The 14,771-nt window shown below is 34.5% G+C and overlaps 1 protein-coding gene across 3 annotated transcripts in view; it reads right to left on the reverse strand.

Moving 5' to 3' along the window:
• Nucleotides 1-14,771, reverse strand: part of LOC149782051 (phosphatidylinositol 4,5-bisphosphate 3-kinase catalytic subunit beta isoform-like) — a 143,772-nt gene that overhangs the window by 57,846 nt on the left and 71,155 nt on the right. For all 3 annotated transcript variants that reach the window (XM_089933458.1, XM_089933459.1, XM_089933460.1), the window contains exons 8-10: nucleotides 11,712-11,787; nucleotides 8,145-8,323; nucleotides 3,115-3,303 (exon numbers count right to left, since the gene is read on the reverse strand). In XM_089933458.1, coding sequence (XP_089789584.1) covers nucleotides 3,115-3,303; nucleotides 8,145-8,323; nucleotides 11,712-11,787 — 444 coding nt within the window. The remainder of the gene's footprint in view (nucleotides 1-3,114; nucleotides 3,304-8,144; nucleotides 8,324-11,711; nucleotides 11,788-14,771) is intronic.

The following is a 14,771-nucleotide window of genomic DNA, read 5'->3' on the forward strand; positions in this document are numbered from 1 at the left end:
AGTATGTGTTGAGTATTACATCATAAGTATGTGTTGAGTATTACATTGTCAGTATGTGCTGCATATTACATCATAAGTATGTGTTGAGTATTACATTGTCAGTATGTGCTGAGTATTACATTGTCAGTATGTGCTGAGTATTACATTGTCAGTATGTGCTGAGTATTACATTATCAGTATGTGCTGAGTATTACATTATCACTATGTGCTGAGTATTATGTTATGTATCATTGATTTAATTTAATTGTTTGTTTGTTAGTTTTAATTTTTTAAATTCTATTACATGCTATTGTAACAAAACTTTATTTACTGGAATAGAGTTCAGTTCTGACTGATTTTAATATTTGTCGTAAACAACTTTATAGAGACATTGTATCTAATACTGACATAGTTCCTGAACTTGATTCAGAACCAATAAGAGTTGTAGTAAACAACTTTTTTTATTTTTTTAAATTCTTTCTCTGAGTAAGATTCATAAAGTGAAATCGAGGCCATACTTGGAGTACGTGACAAATAACATGTATCATTTAGGTTTTTCCAGAGGACTGACCCACATACGGGCATCTGTTTTGCATTGTAGCTACATTTATTACTGATGTTTTGAGAAAGAATAGTCATTAGTGCCTTAACACCCTATTAAGTTAATGTGTTTTATGTTGTGACCAGTTTTGGGGCTAGCTATTTTATTTTAAAGAAAAGTGATTCTTTTCCCTGGAAATACTAGTGCTCTAAATTAATTCTTGGACAAGGACAGTTATCGAAATTTACACAGAAATTCAAACACTGGAATATTATTTTCTGTGAGTCAACAAAGAACTGTTGACACACCAGTATGATGCTGACCACAGCATACGTCATCACCTTCCATTTTGGATTTCATCAGGATTCGAATGCAATTTCCTTAGGACTTTTATTACTAGGGCTTCTATTTTTAAATCTTGGATTATTTTTGGATTTTATTCATAAAAACGTTAGTTATTTTTCTCACTTTTACCTTGTTTTTCAAGGGAAATAAATTATTTGTTAAATTTTACAAAGCTTGTTGTCTTCACTTTTTTCTTGTTATGTTTTGTAACAGCCTAAACACGTAACAATTACATCATCAGTACACCACTCCCCCAATAACTCGTGTCCGGATAACTCGCAATCCCACTTACAAAGCAGTGTCTGGTGTTGCTCCCGATTTTTTCAAAAGAAAATATATTTTAAATACCTTTAAAATAGCTGAATGTGAAAAAAATTACAATAAGAATTGGTAAATTAAACCTTATACATCGCTCATTTTATCATCGAAAATGGTGATTAATGCCCGTAAAGGTAGAATCCATATTGTGAAATTTGCATGTTCTAAATAAGATATCATATATTACGTAAGTTTTTTTTATGATAAATAGTTGTCAATACACTGTAAATAAACAGTCTGTTGAAATAGAGATCAATGAAAACTTCTGGTAAATGCTAACAGGTGACAACATAGAATGAAATAAACACCAAATGTTTCTATGTAAAAGTCACGTTCTAATCCTTTAATTCCATTTCAGTGTAAACATTATAATCGCAACATATTCTGTTCTATGAACACATGAAAAGAGTCAATCGACCATCACATCAAAACCCGTGAGTACTTCTGTAAGAACCTAATTACATGCTGGCTTTGTTTTGATCAACAACTTGGGGAAGTGTTTGTTGTATTAAAAAAATAAATTAAAAGATACCTGTATTGTTTTATCACTTTGAACACGTCTTTTGTATCAAATCAAGCAAGGGAGGTACAAAGAAAAATTCAAAGGCATGCAAATCTGAGCATAAGTTCTTGTGGTCACTACCAATATCAAAATTCATTTTATTTGACCAATTTAAAATTGTTTCTCATTTTTATATGGTGCTTGGAAACCCAAAATGTTGACTATGTAAAGATCATAGTTGAGAAACCTGCGGGATTTTGCTCGACGGCAGAGAAATCAAGGAGTAACACACAAAAAATTAACTGATTTTTTCAAAACTTGAAGTTATATTTGTCAAGCGTGTCACAAATGGCAAGTATTATCGTGTTCAAATTTGTTGTTTTAAATTTGTTGTTGTTGTTGTTGTTGTTGTGGGGTTTAACGCCATTTTTCAGCACACGATAGGCCATATATGGCGGCCAGTATTAATGGTGGAGGAAGAACCCGGGAAAACCCCGGAAAGAACCACCGACCCACGAGAAGCTACTGGCATGCTTTCTCACATATCTACATTGGCTGAATCTGAGACTCGAACCGGCGCAGACAGAGGTGAGATGGCAGTGATCCGTAACGGCGAACGCTTTAGACCACTCGGCCACTCGGGGCCCCTTTTAAATTTGTAGACCCATTAAATTCATTAAGGTAATGATTAACCCTTGTGATTTTTTTTCATTTTACTTCTACCACAACCAAATCTATCTATCGTTCGTTCATTTGATCGACAATGTTTCTAAAAAAATGTGGCATTCTTTTGTACTAAAAACCTGTCTAATTTGGATCAAACAATAAAACTAGAATGTATCCAATTCAACACACAAATTAGTGACGTAGTACACGTGTTTAGCAAACCGAAACAATGTGGAATATTTTTGATGATCTCCTCAACATAATGTAATTTATCCTGAAATTAATGTTGCTCTATGAGGAAACAATAAACAAAGTACATCATTATGAAGAGATATTTATTCACAGTTAATCTCAGCATGATTATAAATTGAGTATTCAACACTATAACCTGCCAACCCACCCCCACCCCTTTTGCTGTTACATAATCCCTTTATTAGTTTTGGCTATTTTTTTATAGGTCCCTCGATAACTCACGCCTCACTTATAGTGCAGTCGATGTTTTGGACCCCGATGTGCGCAAGTTATCGAGGGAGAGGTGTATGTGCTCACTATAATAAGCTTCAACCTCACAAAATTAACTCCAAATAATCTCCCTTAAGCATAAAATTCAGTTATTACATCAAATATAATCAGTAAATTAGGTTTGCCATAAAGAAACCTCTGAGGCACTAAGAAGCCTATTTGAAATTGAGAGAGGTTGAAACAGTAGTGGCACACATATAACACATGAAACATGATGCTGATTTTAATGTAATCTTCATACCTTAGTCTTCTTGGCCCGTCCATTAAGGGTGAAGCAAATCTTGCTGGTAAATTGTACATCCTCAAGATTAAGGTCAAAGATCAAGGACTCCCCCATCTTGCACTTTCCGTCCTTGACCGGGTAGTCCTTTGTCCTAAGCACTTCCCCTAAAAGTTCATTACCATGGTACAGCCCAACTATCAGGTTCAGCTGAAATAGTAATTTTAAATATGATCGCAAAAAAATGTTCCTGAAACCCCTGTACTGCAGGACATGTCCACTAGATCAAAATGTTTTGACCAGCACATGCTCTCAGCAACTGAACATGGGTGATGGGAGTTCTCAAATACTCTCATATCAACTTGTCTTTGATTAGTATGTCAATTAAGTTGCAAAATAAACACCCTAAGTAAGTTAATTTCAATGACCTTGATTCAGAACCAGTAAAAGTTGTAGTAAACAACTTTCTTTTATTTTTTTAGGTCTAGTTTACACATTATTTCCTTTTCAGATAATTAATAAAGGTATCACTGATTAAGTTTGTTTGATCATTATGCTTTCCAAACAGTTTAAGCACTTTATAGCCACCAAACACAAGCCAAAGAGGTGTGAAAGTTTCTCTCCTGGACTTATAAAAAAAACCTGTAACTAAATGAATATGCTTCACACCACGTGGTTTGTGTCACAATGTATCAGCACATCAAAACTTTAGAATAAAATGTGTGAAGCCAAGGCCAAAATCAAGGAAAAAATATACAAGCAACAACTATTTATATCATCCTCCTCCATAACTTATTTCAATCAAATTTCACCACCCAACTTTACTGGAAATGCCCTTTAATTAGGCCTTAAATATTTACAAGGTAGTAAGTCTGCTTCTTGTTAAATAAAAATTCATATTTAAAAAGAGTGGAATGGAATAAAATAATGCTGCTGGGTGGAATTCTATAGCATAATTTTCTGAAAGATAAAAACAATTTTTTTACTGAATTAGTTTGAAAGGAAACTAGTCATTCATGGAAGGATAATGCTAGCACTAAAACAGCGGCAAATCCAAAACCAGAAATTAGATTATTTGAGAACATTTAATAATTAGGTATTACAGTGTATTCTTTTTGTCTAAAAATTTGTTTTATATCTGCCAAATGTTTTTATCTTAAATTTCACAAATATGTGATGGCTGGCACCATGTTATTTGTTAGAATAAATGTCCAGCCAGAGCTATTGTGTACATATATCTAGGAAATATTTGCTAGCAATGCAAATGTCAGAATAAAATTTGATGTGACCAAGGAAACTAACTTTTGTTAGTAGATCTGTCAAACATTAACACATATGGTATGTATTCACTTACAAGACAAATCCAACTGCAAACAGCACAGACCCAAATCTGCCATTGTCTAATGTGCTGGCAGATCTGGACCTGTGCAGTTTGTTAGGAGCCATCAATAGAACAAACAATATAGACCCTGATCTGCAGATGCATTATGAAAAGGAAGATCAGGATCCATGTTGTTTATAGCTTGATTTGACTCTTAAGTGAAAGCACAGGGTATATCAATAAACAATACCTGCAACACAAAGCCCACGCTATGAATGCACACGTCAAAGGTTTTACATCTCCATGACCAAACAATGCAAGTCTGAACCAATGTGGTAACAGTATGCACTAGTTGTCAAGGCAGTGATTTCTTTTGGATTTTCACACCGAGGGCAAATTCCCACCCCCTGGAAGTTTCATAAAGGGGTAATGAAGGGGGGTATCTAAGAAAAGAATCTGTGAATAGGCTCTTTATAATATTATAACATGTTTAACCAACATGAATGTTTTAATGAATATAGATAAAAATTACAGTTGTTTATCTTCACTACTGGCTAAGTGGCAGCAATTATGTTTTATGACAATGTTATTAGATCATTAACAGCAGACATTACTACTAAATACAGAAAACAGTATGTCCACCATTGTACAATTTCTCCAAATACAGAAAACAAAAAACAGCATGTTCAACATTACATATCTCCAAATAAGGAAAACAGCATGTCTGCCATTGTACCACCTCTCCAAATACAGGAAACAATCATGTCCACCATTGTACAACCTCTCCAAATACAGAAAACAGCATGTATGTCACTATACAAACTCTCCAAATACAGAAAACAGCACATATGTCACTGTACAAGCTCTCCAAATACAGAAAACAGCATGTCACTGTACAAGCTCTCCAAATACAGAAAACAGCATGTCTGCCACTGTACAACTTCTCCAAATACAGAAAACAGCATGTCTGCCATTGTACCACCTCTCCAAATACAGGAAACAATCATGTCCACCATTGTACAACTTCTCCAAATACAGAAAACAGCATGCCTGTAACTGTACAACTTCTCCAAATACAGAAAACAGCATGTCTGTCACTGTACAACTTCTCCAAATACAGAAAACAGCACGTCTGCCATTTTACCTCTCCAAATAGAGGAAACAGTATTCCCACCATTAACAGCCTCTCCAAATACAGAAAAAAAGATGGCATGAAGTCTGTTTCAAAGGCCTGAGGAGAGAAATTTCATTGCTTTTTTGTTTAAAGATCTAAAGTACCACTTGTTTGACAAGTAGCGGCCCATTAACAAAGGATGGTCATAACTAACACCTGATGTTTCTATGACGTGTTAAGTCATTTTCGAACACTGAACAAAAAAATGAATGCTTTTGCCAGACAGGTAAATTGCCCCATTTTTTTGTCCAGGTCAAATATTAAATGTTGCTTTAATCTATTTCAGTGGTTGGTACCTGAATCATACAAGAAGCAGGAAAGGATGCAGGATTATATTCTGTAAGGATTTTAGAAAAGGTGGATCAGTGTAATTCTCATAAATGTCTAATTTTCCACTAACAGTGTAGGAATTTTAAGACATGGGTTGTGGAACCTGACCATCTGACACCATCATCCCCCAAATGGATTTCTATATAGAAGTGAAGTAAAAAGTTTCTACAGCCATACAAAGCAAAAATGTGAAGGGTTTCCTATATATTTGAGAAAGTGGCTGTGAGAGAATCATTCGACTGAAGAGCTCGACTTTCTGTATAACAGCCTGTATATTGTTTGGGGTTTCCCTTAATAATACATTGGATATGACCTGCATCATACATGTGCTGTATGTGCTTCATTTAGAAAAGGCAATTTAAAGGCTAATGCAAAAAATAAATTGTGTTTCCTATTGAACTGGTTTTAAAAGTTAGGGTAGGTAGGTATTTTTTGATTTTTTTAAAAAAACATTAAATACATGATACTGATTAGTATATATAATGTACTAAGCACATCAAGTACTGGGCTAAACTAGATGCACAAGTCAATTCTGGGAATTTTACAAAAACAATCTGAAAGTGTTAGGGTCGGCAACAAAGGACAATAGGCCAACCAGAAAAAAAAAACTTATTTTTGCCTAGTAAAATACATTCTGTATACAAAGTGCTGTTAAAAAAGAAATTGAACAGAGTATCTGTCAATCTTGGTAATTTCATGGAGAAATTTCATTTTAATAATGTCAATGCTAATGGTTCCATTTACCCTTTATTGGTTTATGTAAAATCAGATATATATATGGTTTTATTTTTATTATGAAATATCTGGCATAAATTAGGTTCATTGACTGAGCTTCTACTGTATATTGTTTGTTTGAATCTATTAAATGTATGTTCTTTTAACCCTTCACCTCATAGAGTGTATGGCTTTTTGGCCCTTCAATATAAATGTAGCAAAGTTACCCAGTGCAGTGCGTTATAAACAGAACACCTGTTACCTATTTGACTCCATACACACATGCCTGCCTGTTAACTGTTAAGCAGTGTAGTCTATGTTACGTTTAACATAAATTTTAACCATTTTACATTTTTGGTACACATAATATGTATGGATAGATTTAAGAGTAAAATCCAATCTTTATAGCAGTAAAATTATTTTTCACTGAAGAATTTTTTATGTGCTTTAAAATCTTGAGAGAACTTGTTCACCGTCAAGTCAGTGAAGCCACATGACCAACCGTAGCTGCCATTTCTCATACTTGAAATTTACAAGTTCACTGACTGTGTCTACATCACTAAATCGTCTGAATTTGATAATTTATAAAAACTAATTGCTGCCTACATCAATATCAGAGCCTTTACCTAAGTTATTGAAGCTTATACAGTTGTGATTCGAATCGTGAAAACTTCTTAAGTACTGAATGAAATCCGCGACCACCATTTTGGAGAGTGTAGATTGCGAACCAGTTATTTTAAATAGCAGATACTGACCAGAGCATAAGCAGTGACCACGTGATCTGACGTAATTGTCATTTGCAGAAATGAATGTAGTATTTAATAGGGGGTTTTCCCCAAAGGTGGCGCTATGAAAACTGGCTTAAAATGGCTGACGTTTACAGCAGACGTCAAAAGGCGTTTCCATGTGAATGGAGTAGAGACATCAAAAGGCGCTTCCATGCGAATGGAGTAGAGGTGTCCAAAGGCGCTTGCATGAGGTAAAGGGTTAATGCTGAGTGCCAAGCGAGGCAGCTGTTAGTACCATTTTTTAAGTCTTTGGTATGACTTGGCTGGTGTTCAAACCCACAACCTCCCACATCCAAGGTGGATGCTCTAAACACTGGGCCACTGGAATATTAATGTAATCAGTTCTCTTTAGTTTTTTGTGGTATCATAAAACTGGTTACCTCATTTATATATTTCAGCCTATTTCAATGCTTTTTAACTGCAGTTCGACTGAAAACTGTGAAAAATACTGCTATATGCAAATTAAGTAACACATTTTAGTTTAACTGACATTTAACTGGAATTTAACTGGTTTGAAACAAACTGGTATAAAACTGCAATTTTACTGCAGTTCTTTTTGCAAAGGGTTCACACTTGCATGGCAATATATATATATATATGTATACACACACAAACACACACATCATGCCAATGCTTCACACTGGAATGACAACACACATACTGATATCATTCTAGACCTTCCCAGGTGGAACAACAAAGATAAGAAGTAGGGTCCATAACTCACCTTATCTAAAGAGTTTTTCCCTTGATCAGACATATTCTCAATGTTGGTTACAGCATCAACTACAAAATTAAATTTGTCCTTGATATCCCAGGTCAGTGTGTCACGCCGCTTCGGCATAATAGTCTGTCGATTAAGTGTTGAACTCGATGATGCAGGAGACAAATGGCTTCTTTTCTGATCTGAGACATGAAAGAAAGTAGAAAATAATCTGCTATTCTGACATAATACAAGGGAAAAACTAATGCTTTTAGTGGCTATTGTTGACATAATACCAGGGAAAAACTAAAGCTTTTGGTGGCTATTGTTGACATAATACCAGGGAAAAACTAAAGCTTTTAGTGGCTATTGTTGAGACATAATAACAGCAAAAAACTAAAGCTTTTGGTGGCTATTGTTAACATAATAACAGGGAAAAACTAAAGCTTTTTGTAGCTGTTGTTGACATAATACCAGGGAGAAAACTAGAGCTTTTAGTGCCTGTTGTTGACATAATACCAGGGAAAAACTAAAGATTTTAGTGGCTGTTGTTGACAAAATACCAGGGAAAGCAAATGCTTTTAGTGGCTGTTGTTGACATAATACCTGGGAAAACTAAAGCTTTTAGTGGCTATTGTTGAGACATAATAACAGCAAAAAACTAAAGCTTTTGGTGGCTATTGTTAACATAATAACAGGGAAAAACTAAAGCTTTTTGTAGCTGTTGTTGACATAATACCAGGGAGAAAACTAGAGCTTTTAGTGCCTGTTGTTGACATAATACCAGGGAAAAACTAAAGATTTTAGTGGCTGTTGTTGACAAAATACCAGGGAAAGCAAATGCTTTTAGTGGCTGTTGTTGACATAATACCTGGGAAAACTAAAGCTTTTAGTGGCTATTGTTGACATAATACCAGGGAAAACAAACGCTTTCAGTGGCTGTTGTTGACATAATACCAACGAAAAATTAAAGCTTTTAGTGGCTATTGTTGACATAATACTAGGGAAAATGCTTTTAATGGTGGTGAATCACAAATGGCCTGTCCCATTAGTCTGATTAGAAGAACATAAACAGAAAAAATGCTAAGACAGAATCGTTTTGGACAGGTTGTTGAGAGGTTACTTTGTGCATTTTTCCAATTTATCTGAAACAGGACAAGTTACTGACACCTGCATACATTCAAGCAACATATGACAAGTTACTGACACCTGCATACATTCAAGTGACATATGACAAGTTACTGACATCTGCATAGATTCAAGTGACATATGACAAGTTACTGACACCTGCATAAATTCAAGTGACATATGCAGCTGATGAATTTGGCACCATATATTTCTCACTAATAAGTTGAAATCAACAGCAAACTGCACAGATGCAGATCTGCCATTGCATAATGCACCAACAGATCTGGCTTTATTCAGTTTGTTAGGAGTAATCAGTAGAGCAAGACAGACCATGATCTGCTAGCAAATTATGAGATGGCAGATCAAGGCCTGCATTGTCTGAAATAGGATTAGACTAATAAGCAAGTATACACAGTAATTTTACTTGATACATTAAACATGTAACCAATTAAATGACAACTTTAATATATTTTTTCTCTGCACTTGATCTGTCTAACACAACAGCAAAATATTATTGTTTCACCCCTGGACTCTACCTATTTTTGCAAAATTACAGACATTTTTCCATTTCACAGTCAAATCTTAAATGTTTTCTTAGTAGTATCAGAACCCTAAAACCTTGGTAATGTTATGTTGCAGAAACCAAAAAAAGAAGACTTGACAATATGGGTACGATAGCTTATGTAAATGATGTTATGTAACAATGGAAAATCAGACTTGTGAAAAATCTTATCAACATAAAGTTACAAGCCCAATTTTGGTTGAAATCCAGCAATATTTGGTAAAATCATGCTGTGAAGAAAGGCTAGGCAGACATGAAAGCAGGGGACAATTTTGCTTCTAAATGATGACACAGCAGGATGGAAATCAAATTCTTTCAAAATCTCATCAATATAAAAATGCTCAATTTGGTGAATCAAGTTATAATATAGAAAATAAAATGTAGAAAATAAAATGGTTGACAAATGGATGGATAGATAACATGAACTGACTTTGATGAGAGTTTATTTCTGAACTCTTTTTTTCCCTCTTCATTTTATCATTTTTTTCATGCAACACCCATTTTTTGATGACAAATTTAATTTCCATCTTTACCATCACCAAGATTCATTATCAATATCACTGTGATTCATCATCGATTTCACTGTGATTCACTATCAATATCAGTAAGATTCATCATCAATATCACCAATATTCATCATCATCGATATCACCATGATTCATCATTATCAATATCACTGTGATTCATCATCGATTTCACTGTGATTCATTATCAATATCAGTAAGATTCATCATCAATATCACCAATATTCATCATCATCGATATCACCATGATTCATCATCATCAATATCACTGTGATTCATCATCGATTTCACTGTGATTCATTATCAATATCAGTAAGATTCATCATCAATATCACCAATATTCATCATCATCGATATCACCATGATTCATCATCAATCTCATCAAGACTCATTATCAATCTCACCATGATCCATCATTATCAATCTCACCATGATCTGTCATCATCAATCTCACTATGATTCATCATCATCAATCTCACTATGATTCATCATCATCAATCTCACCATGATTCATCATCAATCTCACTATGATTCATCATCAATCTGATCAAGACTCATTATCAATCTCACCATGATCCATCATCATCAATCTCACTATGATTCATCATCATCAATCTCACCATGATTCATCATCATCAATCTCACCATGATTCATCATCAATCTCACTATGATTCATCATCATCAATCTCACTATGATTCATCATCATCAATCTCACTATGATTCATCATCATCAATCTCACTATGATTCATCATTATCAATCTCACCATGATCCATCATCATCAATCTCACTATGATTCATCATCATCAATCTCACTATGATTCATCATCATCAATCTCACCATGATTCATCATCAATCTCACTATGATTCATCATCAATCTCACCATGATTCATCATCAATCTGATCAGGACTCATTATCAATCTCACCATGATCCATCATCATCAATCTCACTATGATTCATCATCATCAATCTCACTATGATTCATCAGGGCCCCAAGCGGCCAAGTGGTCTAAAGCACTCTCCATTACGGATCACTGCCATCTCACCTCTGCGTGGGTTCGAGTCTCGGATTCAGCCAATGAGGGTATTTGAGAAGGTGACATTTTCCAACTTCAAAGTACCATTGCCCCCTCCCCCGCTCCTAAATTTAACAAATCCCCATTTCTTGATCTTTCTAGGGAAACGACGGTATATATAATGTCCCCAAGACAGCTCGATACTGGTGCATCACTGACTTTGTTACAGATTGCTAGATCAATCCATATCCTTATTTGGTTCCAATCACATAATATGAAAAAATAAAAACACCCAATATGAAAAAACAAGTTCTATTTGTATGATGCCAAAATTTGTGGCTGAGGAAACAACTTACCAAAAGAAAATATATTCCTCTTGTCTTTAAGGCAAAACTCAGGTGCCATACGTCTTTGCAAACATTCATATATATACTGCAAAGATGCAATAGAAATGCAAAAATTTACAAAATCGTACAAAATTTAAAAAAATTATAGTTATAATCTGACACTACTTTTTTCTCAGTTACCTGAGATTGACACTTCTCACACTGAACCCAATATACCAGTAAATATATAATATGCAACATATTAGTGGGTCCAAGTCTTTTGAAAGAACACACCAACAAACTGAGAATAATCATCACTAATCTTCTATGTGAACTCATATATTTTGGCCATGTAAAAAGAATTATATTGTTTAGATATAAAATGCATGGCATTCAACACCAACATTAAAAGAAAACCATGTACAGTTGACACTTCTACATGGATTCGGGGTAATTTTCAGCAAAGCAAAATTTTCAGAAAATTTGAATGTTTTACCTACTAAAATGAAATGCACTGAACTAAATGTAATACAATGAACTGGAAAAAAATTGCATTGGCATGTACTTCTTGTAAATGTAACAAAATAACCAGATTGGAAAAAAACAAAAATATAATTCATGTTTAACAACATATTTATATATACAGCTACTTAATTCACAACAGGAAAATTCAGAATGCATAAAGTTGGGTGGGGTCAATGATATGATATTCATTGGCACCTCATGTTTAAATCAGTCAATTTTATGTCAGCCAATCAGATCAATGTCTTTTAAATTCAACCAATCAGATTACTGTATTAGTTACATTTTTTAAATCAGGCTTGCAGTTCTCATTAGTAACAAGTTCTCAAAGAACATATATATTTAATTCATAAGCGGAAATAATCTCAGGAGATCATTATAATACTAAATATACATGTCTTTGATGGTTAAATAAATATATGCATCACATTTAAGAATTAAATAAACAATAAATTATGTGTGACAATTGCATTTATGCATGGATAGCATTGACTTAAAGTTATTTGGGAAAATATGAACAGCCATGGAAACAAGTTGTGATTTCATTACTAGATAAACTGTGCATCGTAAAATCATTATCAATACCATGATATTACCATATATACTCATGTACAAGTTCAGTCCAACTGCAAATGTACACCCAAATATGCCACTGGATAATACACCAGCAGATCAGGGTCCATGTTGTTTCCTCTACTAACTACTCATAACAAACTGCATCAACCAAGATCTGCCATCTCATTATGCAATCGCAGATCTGGATTTGTGCAGTTTGCAGTCAGACTTGACTTATTAGTGAGTATATACTGTAAGTATAACTAGAGGTATTAGTCCTGGACGATTTGCAAAGGGACCACTCACTACAATTTGCTCTCATATCCTTAAACTGAGGAATTTTCGTTGCTAAACCAAAGTTAGAAGATGGGCATTCAGGGGCCATAACTCCTCTAAGTGATGACATGGACTCCTTGAAATCGAATTCCTTCAAGGACTCATCAATACAAGCAATGTCCCATGTACAGGTATAAGAGTAAATCGACAGGGTCCATAACTCCTGTAAGTGATGACATGGACTGTTTAAAATTAAATTCCTTCAAGGACTCATCAATACAAGCAATATCCCATGTACAGGTATAAGAGTTAATCGACAGGGTCCATAACTCCTCTAAGTGATGACATGGACTGCCTGAAATCCAATTCCTTCAAGGACTCATCAATATAAGCAATGTTTGATGTACAGGTATAAGAGTTAATCAACAGGGGCCATAACTCTGCCAAACATGCAGTAAATGACATAAAAACTCATAAAAGACATTTGGGTCTATGAAACAATGTTCATTTTCTTTCTGTTATCCTTTACAAGCAAAATACTGTGATTATCGATAAGATTAATTTATTTCATTTGAAATATTTAAGAGTTAATAACATTTAATAACATATGGGCACGTAATATAAAACTCTACAACATTTAATAGAAAATGGAGCACATATATAAGAATTTATAACATTTAATAGAATATGGGCATATAATATAAGTATTCATAACAATTAACAGAAAATACAGTTTAACTTAATGAATCACAAACAAGAAGCAGGTCATGGGCTGCATGTTGAGCCCACCCATGACTTTGATAATGAAGGCATTTATTTAGCTATATAAAAATAAATGTACACTAATGCTGTATTTTACACTTAATACCAAGCTGGCCCAGTGGATAGCTTGCCAGGCTCATGATCAAAAGGGTGTGAGTTCAAATCCTACCATCTGATCTGCCTGGGCCAGCTACCATGGTGTATTATCACTGGGCAATGCACTTTACTCCAATTGCATCAGAAACTAAATAACCTACTTGTGTTACTGAACCATAAAGCTCCAAACCAAACCAATAGCATACCCTGCATAAAACCTTGTATTACATTTAAACAGTCTCTGACCTTACACTCTATACCCTGCCTAACATCGTGAGTTTATATTAAATAATATCAAAATATAACATCAATTTAATTGCTTGAATTAGTTGTCATGAGATTTAAAGGATTTCATAAAATCTATAAAAGTATTCATTTGATATGAAATTTATTACAGAAATTGAATAATTCTGATATGCCATAAACTCTATAGCAAATTACACATTGCATATTTCTATAGTTTTCATTGACTTTATGTCAAACGAACACAAATTTCAACTATCAATAATATTTAGTAAAGTATGCTTCATCAATAACACCGTCCAATCATTCTATATTTTGAGAACTACTGCCACCTTGCAAATACAGTCCTCCCAAGATTGCCTAAAGCACAAGAAGTGGAAAAAATCACTTACCCACCTAGGTGGAATTCAGGCAAGAGTTATCTCCCTTTCAATGGATAGGCACCAAATCCCATCCATTCTTCACTTGGTACTGGTGCAGATATGCACACTCATTCAAGTTTTAAAAATCTAACTGGGTGAGGCTGGGAGGTCTGCCCATATTATCACTGGGGTGAGGCTGGGAGGTTTGCCCATATTATGACTGGGGTGAGGTTGGGAGTTTTGCCCATATTATGACTGGGGTGAGGCTGGGAGG

This window comes from Sinohyriopsis cumingii, chromosome 15 (assembly GCF_028554795.1).
Source record: "Sinohyriopsis cumingii isolate HCF-2022 chromosome 15, ASM2855479v2, whole genome shotgun sequence".
Taxonomy (NCBI): Eukaryota; Metazoa; Mollusca; class Bivalvia; order Unionida; family Unionidae; genus Sinohyriopsis; species Sinohyriopsis cumingii.